The sequence below is a fragment of the Heloderma suspectum genome, chromosome 2, assembly GCF_057233095.1.
Source record: "Heloderma suspectum isolate Gila_16-S chromosome 2, 16-S_ref, whole genome shotgun sequence".
NCBI classification, from domain to species: Eukaryota; Metazoa; Chordata; class Lepidosauria; order Squamata; family Helodermatidae; genus Heloderma; species Heloderma suspectum.
The window spans coordinates 16,175,453-16,189,737 of NC_139459.1; the positions used below are offsets into that span (position 1 = coordinate 16,175,453).

Sequence of the window (14,285 nt, forward strand, 5' to 3'; positions counted from 1 at the left end):
ATGCCCTTCTATTTGAAATGCTGTCCAGGCCAAGTCCACTTTAAAGAACCATCAGAAGGAAGAGCTGGGCCTTGAAGTTACCCATCAACAGCACCTGGACAGGAGACTGATCAAGGCACACAGGTCACCTGGTCACAGTCTTTCACATTTTGGTGAGATGTACCATATTTCTATATAAATTACAATAATTATGTCTAAATTAGCATCTATAGTCACACATTAGCATATGCAAATCTTATGCAAATCAGTGTCCTCTTTTGCCCTCTTTTTCAGCGATGCATTTCCTTGATGATTCATAAGTGACCACCCTTCATTTGAAAGGCCCATTGTACTCATCTATTTTTGCTCACAAGAACAAAGTCCTTACAATACCAGTATTCTTCTATCCATCCCAGGGGAAACCACCGGAACCTCCTGCTGGATCCTCCCATAGTAATGGAAGACCAAACAACTGTTGACTGCACGGACTGCAAATTTTTTTGTTGTTTTCTATGAGCTCAGAGATTTTACATACATTTACCTCAGTAAATGATAGCCATGTCAGGTGTAGCCAGGAATGCTCAATGTGGCCTCCCTTCTTTCCTCTCTCCAGCCATTATGCTGAAGTCCAGATAGTTTTTAACAATGTACCTGTTCCTTCTAACCACCTTAATGGATGGTTTACTCAAATGAGGGTGGGAGTGGCCATTTTGGTGACCTGGCTCAAACACCGATGACCTCTGTGACCTTGGGGAAATTGTTTTAACTTCCATGCTTCATCTTCCTCATCTATTAAGTTGAGATAACAATACCGTAGAGTCCCTGGCATTGCTAGGTGCCAGAATGAGATCCCCCAGGGTCTGTTGGCGTTTACGTCCAAAGGCTGTTTACTTTTATGCTGGGGAGCTACAGTAAAAGCATAAAACAAACATCCATATTGTCTTCACAGCCCAGTTGCTGATAAATGCTGTTCTAGTTTAGCCTACAAAAGGGAAGAACTTGGCATTCGACCTGCTATCTTTCATAGTCTCCCCCACCCACCCCCTTTTCTTTTGGGGCCTTTGATGTTGTATTAATTGTGCAAATTTGCCTGGCAGGGAAGGGAAGCAACAAAAGACTCATCATCATCCCGTCTAGCCATTGTGCCATAGGAAAGATGTGATGCGATAATTGAATAGCTCAAGTTCTGCCAGCAGGCAGAAAAACAAAATGAACCATAAGACTCAGATGAAAGCTTTCACAGCACTTGACCTCTCTTAGGTGCTGCTCTTACAACTGACAATGTCAAAGCTGAAGTATGGCTCAAGTCAGTCTTCCATAGACTTTTATGCAATTATACCTCCCTTCAAAACATAAGTAGATCTCCAGTTCATCATCCTCCCCACCCCAAAATCTCACTACATATATCTGCCCTGGGGCCTAATCCCCCTGCACCGTTTCTTTCTTGCCCACTCAATTCCTACACCAGCCAGAAATGTTACTTGGGGAAAACGGCATTTTAAGTCAACACAAAGAGGAAAACCAAAATGTAAGTAATCCACATTTAAAGTTATTTGTTAAATAATGATTAAAAACAACTGACAGTCACTGCCGTGCCTTTGACTAGAACACTGGAAGATACCAGTAGGTCCCTTTTTATTGAGCATATGGTGAAATTACTGCCTGCCCATAGGGACTACAGACTTGTTTTTCTCTTTAATGTAAGGAGAACAACTTCAGTGGAATTATTAGGGTCCTAAAGATCACCTCAGTTTCATCCCTCTGGCTCCTAAATATGCTTCCCCCTTATATCACTTCACCTCCAACCAGAGGTAACTATACCCATTTCTTCACATATTATTGAGATATTTAACATTTTATTGCATGCATGTTCCACCTTTTCTCCAGTGAAGTATACATGGTTCTTACCACCCTGTTATCCTTACAGCAACACTATGAGGTAGATTAAGCTGACCCGAGGTCACCCAATGAATTTCATGGCTGAGCAGGGAACTGAACCTAAGGCTCCCTGGTCCGAGTCCAGCATTCTTAACCACTACATCACATATGACGTCCACAAGCAGGACCTCCTACCCATGTTCCCCAGCAACTGGTGTACATAGGCTCACTGCCTCAAGTACTGTACATAGCCATCAGGACGAGTAGCTATTGATAGTCCTCTCCTCCAGGAATTTGTCTAACCCCTTTTAAAACCATCCAATTTGGTGGCCATCACTACATTGAGGTAGCAAATTCCAGTTTCACTATGCACTAGGTGAATTAGTCCTTCCTTTTATCGGTCCTGAATCTCCCTCCAATCAGCTTCATGGGATGATCCCAGGTTCTAGTATTATGAGAGGGAGAAAAATGTCTCCCTATCCACATTCTCCACACCTTGCATAATTTTGCACACCTCTATTGTGTCTCCCCTTACCACCCTTTTTTCCAAGCTGAACAATCCCAGCTGGTGTAACCTTCTCTCATAGGGGAGATGCTCCAGCCCCTTGACCATTTTAGTGGCTCCTTTCTGCACCTCACTACTGAGTGGCCAGTGAGGAAAGGGGATGGCAAGCAAGGAAGGATAGCTCAGCAAGCACTACAGGTCCTGTTGTCCACACAACATATTTCAGTTTCTGAGAGGCTGCATGCCAATGAGGAAATGAAGGGTCTTGGATTACCATATGACCTGGCACACTGTGGCTCCTCCAGCATGCTGAAAGCCTTTTTCCTTGGCTATCCTCACACAAAGAGCTGGAATGCATTTCAAGGGCCCTGTTATTACTTCTCCCTTGTTATGCTACACTTGCTGTGTTGCCTGAGTGACCAGTTTCTGCTACGCAGACACCTGTAATTTTGAATGCCATTTTTTCCCTGACACCAATTCATCCTGAAAAAACAAGCTGTGCACAACAGCATCTCAACCGTACATCCAAAAAAAAAAAAAGGGAACATGCTTCTTTAGAAAAACACTCAGCTGGATGATAACATGCACAAGAGGGAGGGAAAAAAACACCAAGATTGTCTTTTTGTCTTTTTTTTAATTTGGCATTTTGTTATTTGCATTTATATTAAAGCAAAGTGCATCTTTTCTTATTTTTTCTTGTTTATACACATTGCACAATACATAAATAATGATGCTTATAAAACGTCTTTATATTTACAAGTAATAATATATTTATATATAACATAAAATACATTTTTTCTTTAATAAATCTCAGGGTTTTTTAAAGGAGTCTCTTTTTTGTTGTTGTTGTTTTATTTTCCAAAGCACTTCAATGCTAAAATTCCAATGAGAATGCTTCTCTTGTTCACTTAAACCTTTTATATTTAGAAAAATAGCTTATGTTAAGGTCTAAACATGCTCATTGAGCTAAGAACAGTGTAAAATTATCATACTAAGTGTATGAATTCAAGAAGATATAATGAATGACTGCAATTTCTGGATGCAAACAGTACTATCATAAACCTGATCATGACAGGTTACAAGGGGATAAATACTGAAAATCCTTTCCGTCCTTTAAAAAGAAAAGAAAAAGGTATCAAGAAGTCTGCATCGCAGATCGATTTGAAAAGCACAGGCCATGCACCTTATTGTTTTCGTGGCATCACAAATGATCACTAAGTGAAACATGGGCATGCCCTTTAAAGCCCATGCTTCTTTTTCCTCCACAATGACACAGACATAAAGAGTTAAAGCAGCACGTGGCCACATTGGAGAGGGCAGGAAGGAGGGAAAGAGGAGAAAAGGTAATAAAGTTGTTGGCAAAAGTTTTATCCTGCTGCATTTGCTTTCCAAACTGACTCTGTATGTATGCACACATGTTGTGTACATTCATTCAGTGTGGTGACCATGAGGGGTTTCCATCACCACCAGGGATTGGCTTCCTTCAGACCAGCTAAGGAGTTGGTGTTTGTTGTTACAAATAGCAGATGGAATGGTCTGCCCCAATACAGAACCCCGCAGCAAGACAGACTGGTTTGTATGCGAGTGATCAGGAGGAAGGCACCTCATAGCAGTCAAATAATATAAATTATTTATAGCACCAGATTCAAGAGAACCTGGTGGTAGCTAGATCACTTGTTAAAAAAAAAAAAATCTTATGGGCTTTGTAGCTTCAATGTGCATTTAGATCCCCACTGCCTGTGATGGTCTCTCCATCCATTTCAATGGAGAAAATGGATCTTGATGCACTGTATCTTTGTGTGTGTGGACATCTGCTCCCTCCACTGAAATGAATGAAGCAGTCCAAGCGCACAAGAACATTGTGTCTCTACTGAGGAAAACACAGATGTTTGGATTGCTGTGTGTATGTTTATAAAAGGGTGTGGGGAGGAAGTTATAAGATCGTCTGAATTCAAGAGAGGGAGCAATGCAAAAACCAAGTTGCATCCAATTCCAGCCACCAGGTTTGGACAATAACTTAAAAGTGTACAAAACGATAAACTAGCGAAATATGTTCAAGTGAAGTCGCCTCCACCCCTCACCCCACCCACACCCCATCCCAGGTGCCTTCCTTTCCCTTCTGAGTTATTGGTCATTCACACTTTAACAAAAAAAACCTTTTCAAAATACCAAAGCCAAAAAACAAAAAGACAAAAATCTTTCCATAAGCTATTTCTCAAAACAGAACAAACAAAAAAAGTTTGCATGAAAAAGCAAGCACTCAGAAGGAGATATTTAGCAGCAAAGTAGTTATAAAATGTCATTGTTGAGTCCAGTCTGAGTCTCGAGTCATCGGTTATTAAAAATAACCTCCAACCAGCACGGGCAACTGCTGATGAACTGTCTCGTATAGCACTGGCCCCAGCCCTTTACGAAGCTGATCTGAACGGTGAAGCCAGTCCACGGCTGCTGCATGAATTCGTGGTCATTGGGCCTCTGTAAGCTGTAAGCTTTCTCATAGTCAAACGCTTTGATGGAAAAGCCTGGGAACACTTTATGAACTAATAACGTCCTGGAGTCGGGGTTGTCCAGTGTGGCCGACTTGATGAAAATCGGGTAACTGCTGCGGTTATAAACCCACACCCCATCGACTTCCTTGGTCAGCTGGATGCCGTAGCCGATTTTGCTACGGACTTTCTGCACCAGCTGGCTTTTATTATCCGAATTGAGCTGTCCGAGGCAGAAGCCGTTCCCCTGAGGTAGATCATAGAAGATATCCAGGGAGGGCTCTTGGACAGAATATAGCCGACCCACACGCGTCTTTTCTTCCCAGTATGCCACCACGCACCAGTGTGACGGATCCCCCGATTCTTGTAGAACTTGGGAATCTAGAAAAAGAGGAGAGGGAGGGGGACATGTAAGTTTAATCTCACAAAAATAACATGGTCTACTTAGAACACCTGTATTCCTGTTGTCTAACGAATACATAAAGTTGCTTTATCCAGAGATGAGACCATTGATCTATCAATATCATTGGATTTGTGTGAATTCCATGGAAACCAGGCAGACATTTTTTTTTCTTTTAGAAAATTCTTATTATGGAATTGACTAATCTAAATGCGAAGAACTTTTATGTCTAGAACTAAATTTTCAAGAAATGGGCTTACAAATCATAAGGTGCCAAACTAAGAGAACGAGATTTATTTCGGGCTCAATCCTATGTGTGTCTAGACAGAAAAAAAAGTCTTACAACTCCCAGCATGCCCCAGCCAGCCATGCTGGCTGGGGCATGCTGGGAGTAGGACTTTTTTCTGTCTAAACATGCATAGGATTGTGCACTTATTTAAGAAAACACATGTTAAGAACCTCCAGATTTTAACTATATCCTGTCGGTAGTGGGAAGGAAGAGATTACATGTGACAAGTATGTATGTATTGCAAATCCGTCCATTACAAAAGCCTTAAAAAAACATTACAGTCCAGCATCTGAGATGTTTCACAGAACATTTAGAATGTGGCAGCAACAGTACATACTCACTACCACTTGTCTATTTGTACCAATGTGCTTCTGCCACGTGTTGCAACTGTCGCTCAGTTACAAATACCCAAATATGCAAAATAGCAAAAAACCTCTATGGTTATAGAGAATTGGTTCATGATTCCCAGCATGTTTTGAACTCAAGAGTTATTCTTCAGGGGGAACACTATGAGGTGAATGAATGGTTCTGAAGAATTATTTTGACAGTTCAAAACGTGTGAGAAATCCTGTACTGAATTGTACACATCCATGGAAATCTTCTGTCGTCATGTCCTGGAAAACCTTCTGAGCCAAAGAGATTGTGTCTTGCTGTCTAAGCCTGTGTTGGAGAATTCACAAGGCCTGCTACCATGTCCAAAACCTGATAACTAAATGGAATCTCCATGTCCAGAGGAAGGATGCTTCTGAGTACCAGGTGCTGGGGGCATATTTTGTTGCTTGCATGCTCTGCTTGTAGGCTTCCCAGAGGCATCTAAGCTGGCCACTGTTAGAAACAGGGTGCTAAACTTTAGGCTGTTCCATCAGAGCTCTCCTTATGTCAGCTCATTGAGACTTTATGATATCACTACCATGTCATAATGGTCAGTATGAATGAGGGCTTCTGTATTGTAATCCAGGTCTAGCGATGAACTAAAAAACTTTAAGGAGGAAAGTATTTGAGACTGGTATTTGCTGAAGCTCTCTCTCCTCCGCCTTCCTCTGATTTCCAACTGTTTATATTAATCATGAACAAGGCAAAACAATCTTGTTGTGGTCAAGGAAATGGGTGAAGACACAAAACTACCACGTATTGTGCAGTCCTGTATATCCCATAATTGATTTCTTCTCCACACCCCTACCTTCAAATCCTGGATGCAGCTGTTCAGCTTAAGCCAACGCTAAATCAATGGCAGATAACATAATACCAAAGACCTGCTTATCAGCCACAGACATCTTTTGTGATGTCAAATGTGGGTAAGCAGGGCTGACAGCTAGGTACTGCACAGCCTAACCCGCTGCGTACATCATCCTGTTCTTAAAGGCCAATCCCTAGCTTCATTTCATATAATAAATTTTCCCTCGTCATTAAAGAGAGAGAGAGAGAGAGAGAGAGAGGAGTCATAAAAGGAGAGTTAACCATAGCTCTGTCCAGACTGAAGTAGGGTAAGATCGTCTGCTATAATTTACAGGCCTTATTTACGCCTATAGCCAGATCTCTGGTCATAAATGCTAAAGGATACAGACGTCAGATGAGCTATAAATCTGATTGAATTGCAGTTAGACTGTGGTTTGTGGTAGCAGGGTGGAGACCGGAAGTCTTGCATTTGTTAGCAAAAAATGCAGAGGGGGGCAGGAGGGAATGCTTCCTCTCCTTCCCCACCAAACACTCTCTTTTCAACTGTGTCTCTATGGCTAAACAGGGTGAGAGAGATAATTATCACAATTAGTGCTGGAGGGGAGCAAGGAGAGGAAAGGGGAGTATTGACTCAAACTCCCTCCTTAAAAGCTGTAGGCAACTTGCATAGTGCATCAGCTCCATGCCGATTAGCCAGCAATTCTGTAAAGCTTTTTACAGACATGCTAAGACCTGGGAACTCCTAAAGCTGTGCAAATGTTCTTTTTAATAAAGGAACAAAGGAAGGGAAGCAGGGGGAGTAAACCAAGGGCTCAGATTTCGCTGTTTCTACCCCCACATCCCAGCCTCTGAAGCCTCCCTAACTGCCACATATATTAAATAGAAGCCATGAGTACATTAACATTAACCTGAGTACATTAACATTTCAAAACATCCTCTAGCACCTTTCAGTGGGCATTTGCACCATGCTTATATCCCAATTCTAAATATATTGAAGGAGACAAGCAAAGGGCTGGATGTGCCTGATCTAGCCTGATGTCGGAAGCTAAGCAGGGTCAGCCCTGGTTAGTACTTGGATGGGTGACTGCCTGGGAATCGGGCTTCCTGCACTGAGCAGGGGGTTGGACTCGATGGTCTTGTAGGCCCCTTCCAACCCTATGATTCTACGATCCAAAGTTCTGCCATGGAGCTTCTACGTGCACAGGCTCCCCAATCCATTTCAAAGGAAATTGGAGCAGATCCATAGGCCGTTTAAGTTGCACGGAACCAATGGAACTAAAATTAACACTGACCTGAAGAGGTCCCCATAAGAGCCAGAAACTCTAATTGTGGGATATCTGTGGCAGGGGGTGGGGGGGCACGCACACACACACACACACACACACACACGTGAGGCTGACTATCCATGTGAGAGGACGTTTTCATACGATAAATTGGCAATGTGGGAGCCAACCACAGGGAAGCGGTTGTGAGGTGGAAAATATGCTGTTGAGGTAATTAATATATGAACCTGGGCCTAAGACACACCATTCAGCAGCCACATTTTCTACACCCATTTACAATTTCTTAAAAGCCAACGCTGCCAACGCTTCTCTGATTTGACCGTATTCTTATGCCAGCTAGGAAAGTATTTCCTTAGTAGCTTGAGGCAGCTTCTAAAAATGGGTCAGTGTTTGGAAATTAGAAAGATAAAGTTTATGATAAAGTTCAAGAATAAGAAAAGTGTGTGTGTGTGTGGGGGGGGGAATGACACTCCTATGCCCCTCTCCTTAAGCCAGCGGAGGCCTGTGGGATATGCTGCCCCTACTTTAAGGTGGGCCTTGATTTTGTCTTTCAGTTCTCCCCCCCCCACTTCCACCACCCCCTTTCAGTGCCTCACAATACTTTGTTTCATATAACTATCCCAATGAAACCTGGCACTGAATAAGGGGGGTGGGGGGAGAGGAGCTGAATAAGGGGAGGGGAGAAAGAGGCAAACGTTCGTATCAAATTACTTTTAACCTAATTCTCCCAAACTACTTCAGTGTAGTCATCGGGGAGGGGTGCAGTATACAAGGGGAACACTTTTTAAAACGTACAAGTTATTTCCCAAGTTTTGAAGAAACGGGACAGGGAAGGAGGCTACTGTCATGAAAAAAAAAAAAACAAATTGAAAACTTAAGCGGGAGAGAGAGGCAGGGAGAGTGAGTGGCCAGGGAAAAATGTATCTAGATCTGTGTAGAAGGACCTTTCTGAAGCCACTCTATTGCATGAAAGAAAATCCCTCAGACTGTATTCTTTTCCTTTCATCTCCTCGACCCAGCAGTCCACCCAGCAATTTTCAGACAGACGTCAGTTAAAGAGAAGTTTTCAGATTACGTTAATTGCTGAGCCTAGCTAAATTGCAGACTCTTCTGTCTCTGGAGTGTATGTGTGTGTGCAAAAAGAGACAGACAGACAGACTTCTTCAGTGTACGACCCTTACAGCGAAGATCTCACCGCACAAGTAGGTTGCTGTGACTTGCTTGAATGACAAATTTCCTACATGGGTGGCAGAAGCAGAAAGGATTGTGTGGGACCACTGGGTGAATGTGTACCATCACTTGCCAAGTAGTAACTTCCCTCGGTGTGGACGTAGCACACTGGTGAAATGGTCATTTGCACTACCCTCTCAACTGGCAAGAAGAATCTTACCACCTCACCCACCTCTGCTTTGCAAGATTTCGAATCAGGTGCAGAAGCGCGGTAAAGTTCTCCTCACCACTTGGCAGGACAAAACAGGCACTGGTTTACCAAGCGGTTACGTACACATTGTGGTTGCTACTTGGTGGACAGATATAGATTATTTCCCCACAGAGGGTTGGAAGTCGACCCGCTGAGACCTGGGTTCTAATCCCTGCTCAGCTATGGAGCTCACTTGGCGAGATTTTCCTTATGACAGTCTCTCGGTCTAACCTATTCCATAGGACTGTTGTAAAGTTAAATGAGATAACCCCCATCTATGCTATTCAAAATTCCTTGCAAGAAAGCATTCAAATGTAATAAACAAAAAAACTATACTTGGCCTGTTCTAACTTCAGTTAGGCCTGCTTCAAACAACCATAAAAAGCTTATTTTACATCCACAGAGGCTCTTTCTTCTGTCAGCCCCATTTATATGAAGACATGGTGCAGTGCTGGTCATGTGAACACTCTTCTGTCAGCCGGTAACCTGGCTGAGTGTAACTGCTAGAAAAGCTTCAAAAATTTGCAATGTAAATTTGGGTCTGGGGATTCCAGACAGATGGCTCCTGGCACTACTAATCAAAAGACTTTGTGCAGCTATTCTGTCTTTTCCTCCTTAACCAATTTTCCGTGATCAGAAAGTAGCTGAAAGAAGCAGTGGGAAAACACGGGAGTGTTACAAATGGAAGACGTCGTCTGGACACCCATAAAATTCCATGGATGAGACAGAGTGATTGCACAAATAATGTGTGCACCATGGAGTACACTTTAGCACCTAAACACACCATTCGAATCAGCAAAATAGGTGCCATGGATGAAAAATAAACCTCATCAGAGTGGCTACTTGTATTAAGCCAACATAAATATCAAGTGTGGTATGCAAGTTGGTATCTGCATTCATGCTTTTTTTCTCAGATTGGTTTACCACTCTAGGAATCTTATCAGCATCCAGTTATCCTGGGTTGGAACAGATACACATCAGCACTCAATGTGCAACCAAACCGGGCTGAAAATCTACCACTCACTTGCTGCTTATTATCACTGAATGTGCCTTTAATGCTACAAAGTTCTCACTTCCCCAGTTGTAGTTGACTGTAAAATGGGACTTAATGCTGGAAGAATCAGCAGAACTTCCAGCTGTCCCAGGAGAACCAACAGCACAGATGGTCCCATTATTCAGTGCCACGGCTGTGCAATTCGTTCAGAACCAAAGGCCAAATTAGTAATATATCACAAGATAGAGACTCACAGCTCATTTGCATTTTCAGCTGCATGCAATTAACATAATTTGCTTATCTTTTTCATGAATGAGGCAAGTGACAAACTAGTGTTTGTTGTTGGTGTTCAATTCAATCGTCTTCATTCTTAGTTCAGTCTTAGTTTAGAATTGCTAACTTCAAGGGTGGTTTATGTCTACCTTTGCAACACATTCAACACACATATTTATTCTCAATCTTCAGGTAGGCTGCCTGAATATTTTTTAAAGAACAGAATGAATGTGTATTAGCATAAATGTTCATTTGTCATTTTATTTAAACAAAAAGTAAAATCCATTTTTAAAAGACTTGCAAAACTGCTCTGGGGATGAAGGCAGGGGGTGGGGCGAGGCAGGTTTGTGATGTAACCAGTGCCAGCCAATCAGTGCTTTGCACAGTAAGCTTCTGCTATAAACTGGCAAAACTATTTTCCCCTGAACCTAATCCCAACCAAGTAATTGTATTTCTTTATTCTTTCACAATATACAACGTACGTCTGTATGCAACTTTAAGCTGCACACTGATAACACCCAACTTCAAAACCCTAGATGACCTCTCCCAGCAGTTTCATGTAGATGCCGAATAGCATGGGCAATTTAAATCTGTTGAACCCTTTAACCCCTATGGGGCCAAGCCATACTACCTCCCCCCAGCACCATCTTCTCAGAGCCATCCCAACACAGTCCTTCCTAGCCTCAAACCAGCCAGATATCCCAGAAAGATACCATGGTCAATGGTCCTAAAACCAGGCCTGAATCCAGACTGGAAAGGATCAAATTAATCAGTTTCATCCAGGAAAGCTTGCATGTATGAAGATCATAGAATCATAGAATCATAGAATAGTAGGGTTGGAAGGGGCCTACAAGGCCATCGAGTTTTATTTTACTTGAGTAAGGCAAAGTTCTTGATCCAATTTTGGGCTCAGCACATCAAGGAGGCTGTCAATGAGTAAAGGTGTTCAAGGAAGGGAAGCAGAAAGTCTCTATGGGTATGTTAATGCTTTCCCATTAGGAAAAAGTTGAAGCAATGCTTCCCCTGCAGAGGCAATGCCTAGAAATCCCTTTGTAAATATAGTCTTAGAAATACATCCAGATAACGTAATACAAACTAAGAATAAAACTGCAAGGCTTATGTTATCAGGAATTCTACCCAGTCAAGCTAACCAAAGCCAACCTAACTTCCGAATTCACTTTTACTTCCCTAACGAACCCCTTCTGCAGCTGAGGGATGGCTAAAGGCATCCTTCAAGTCAGAATATAGAGAGATTCCCAAAAGCTTAAAAACACAGGATCTGGGATCACAGGGTTATCTATTCCAACAAAACACACTCAAAGAAATCTTATTTAAAAATTGCCTGTGAACCCGCTCAGTTTATGCAGCCATCTCCAGGTGACTGTAACGCTGACTGTCACAGAAGTGATAGCTGCAGGAGCCCAAAGAAAGCTCCCTCTCTATACATTCACTTCCAAGCATATAATGTTAGGATAGCGAATTCTTCAGTTTAGAAGAGCCTCTACATAAAACCAACATGACCATCAGTGATAAATTCATACCCTCTCTCCAAGTCCCTATCCACCTCATGCCACACACTTAATCGTGCCCCAGGAAATCTTGCCACTGTTTAGAACAGAGGTGGGCAACTTGTGGCCCTCCAGATGTTTTGACCTACAACTTTCATGATCCCTCACCATTTACTATGCTAGCTAGGACTTCTGGGAGTTGTAGGCCAAAACATCTGGAGGACCACAAGTGGCCCAGCCCTAGTTTAGAACCATGTACAGCAAGGTATTACAGGGTCCACCACTAGCCTGCTGTCCAATTAATTTTCTGTGGACACATAGCCCTGCTGGGATTCCTGCAAAAATGCTTTATTAGATGGACGGTTTGATGGTTCAAGATTTTTCTTGTGTTCTAAGCAAGAGTGCAGAGGTGATCCTGAGTATGCACTCTTGCTTAAGGGCATAAGAAGTGTCTTGCAGAATCAGGCCAAGTAACACAGATTTATACTATAACTGTTCAGAGATCCTCTTGCTTAGTAAACTTATAAACACGTGGTCGGCCACAGAGATTCTACTATTAAAGTAAAATAAAACAGACCACACATATCAGTCACCACACCTATGATTTACAGAACCACTAGAAAAAACCTCAAATTTTGATGCGGATACCTAAACATTTTATTTTTTTAAAGTTCACCTCTGTACACGAATGGAACCTAAACATCGCATAATGGTGCAACGTGATTGGAAATATTTTCCCCATTCTAAATATGAGTCAAGTGTACAAAAAGTCAATATATCTTCTAAAGCAATTGGCTATGTACGTTTATGAGTTTATCCGTGATGTATGAAACAGCTTATCAACAGCTGTTAATCGTTCTTTGCTCTTGAGAGATTTTGGTCAGATTTGAACAACACTAATATAGGACAAACTGTCCAAGATTCAACAATTCTTGTTGCTTTTGCAGAAACAAGCAAACCTCTATTCTTCATTGGTTCCTCATAATGTCCAGATGATGGTGATTTCAATACAACTGGGCCTAAGAAACTAAATTTCCCATGTTCTTCCATTATGACTGTACAAAACAGCTGAAACTATAGATTCCAAAGAAGCAACCAGGCTGTGGTGTCACACTTACTTAGGGAGTCCTTAATCTGTGGATTATTGACACAACAGACCATAATATCACTTTAGGAGCCATTATGGGCTATTGTGTCAGTGGGTGCTTATGGGGCCTTTAATCCCCAGATTCAGAGACCAGACTGTAAATTTGTTTCTGTGTCTAATTAGGCAGTTATTACTCAGCACATAAAGTAACTCTACAAGCTAAAGCATTTGAAGTTTCAAAAAAAAGGATTCCCATCCAACAAGACAAATGCCCTTTGCATAAAACTGTTTCTTGCCAGAGGAAAAATTGGAAATTCTATAAAATTTATTTTTTCCTTAAGGGAAGCTTGGAAGCTAGCAAATACATCTGTTAAATCTTTAGTGTTGTAAAGTCTGTGTGTTCTTCTTTTCTAGCCCATGATTAGATACACTATCTCATAGGTTAGAGTAGCAGGAAGTACTGTGGACCTACAAGGCCAGTGTGGTGTAGTGGCTAGAGTGTTGGACTGGGACTCGGAAGATCTGGGTCCTAGTCCCCACTCAGCCATGAAGCTCACTGGGTGACTTTGGGCCAGTCACTGACTCTCAGCCCAACCTACCTCACAGGGTTGTTGTTGTGAGGATAAAATGGAGAGGAGGAGGATTATGTAAGGAGGAAAAAAGCCTTGGGTTCTGTAAGGAGGAAAAAGGCGGGATATAAATGTAATAAATAAATAATACAAGGGTACTGTGCATCCAATGGAATCTCCATCAGAATTTGGCTTGAGGGGTTTTGTCTTCTATTTTAAAAGCAAGGTCCTAGTCCTCATGGCTGTAAAGAGCAGTTTGAGAACATGTAGGCATCTGCTTAAGGACATCCATTGTCATTCCCTTTGACATTCCCCCAAATCACCCAGAGCCAAGCCTCTCCTGATCTCCCAACCCACCTGAATGAAAGAGACACACAGGTTGCATAGTCCACATGAATGCAGCCCGCATGTTTTATGGCCCACCATGCCAAACATGGC

At 42.2% G+C, this 14,285-nt stretch overlaps 1 protein-coding gene across 1 annotated transcript in view; it reads right to left on the minus strand.

Moving 5' to 3' along the window:
- Nucleotides 1-2,997: 2,997 nt before the first annotated feature.
- SMAD7 (SMAD family member 7) overlaps nt 2,998-14,285 on the minus strand; it is a 53,396-nt gene continuing 42,108 nt past the window's right edge. Inside the window, exon 4 of the mRNA XM_084832885.1 lies at nt 2,998-5,229. Coding sequence (XP_084689011.1) covers nt 4,691-5,229 — 539 coding nt within the window. The 3' untranslated portion in view covers nt 2,998-4,690. The remainder of the gene's footprint in view (nt 5,230-14,285) is intronic.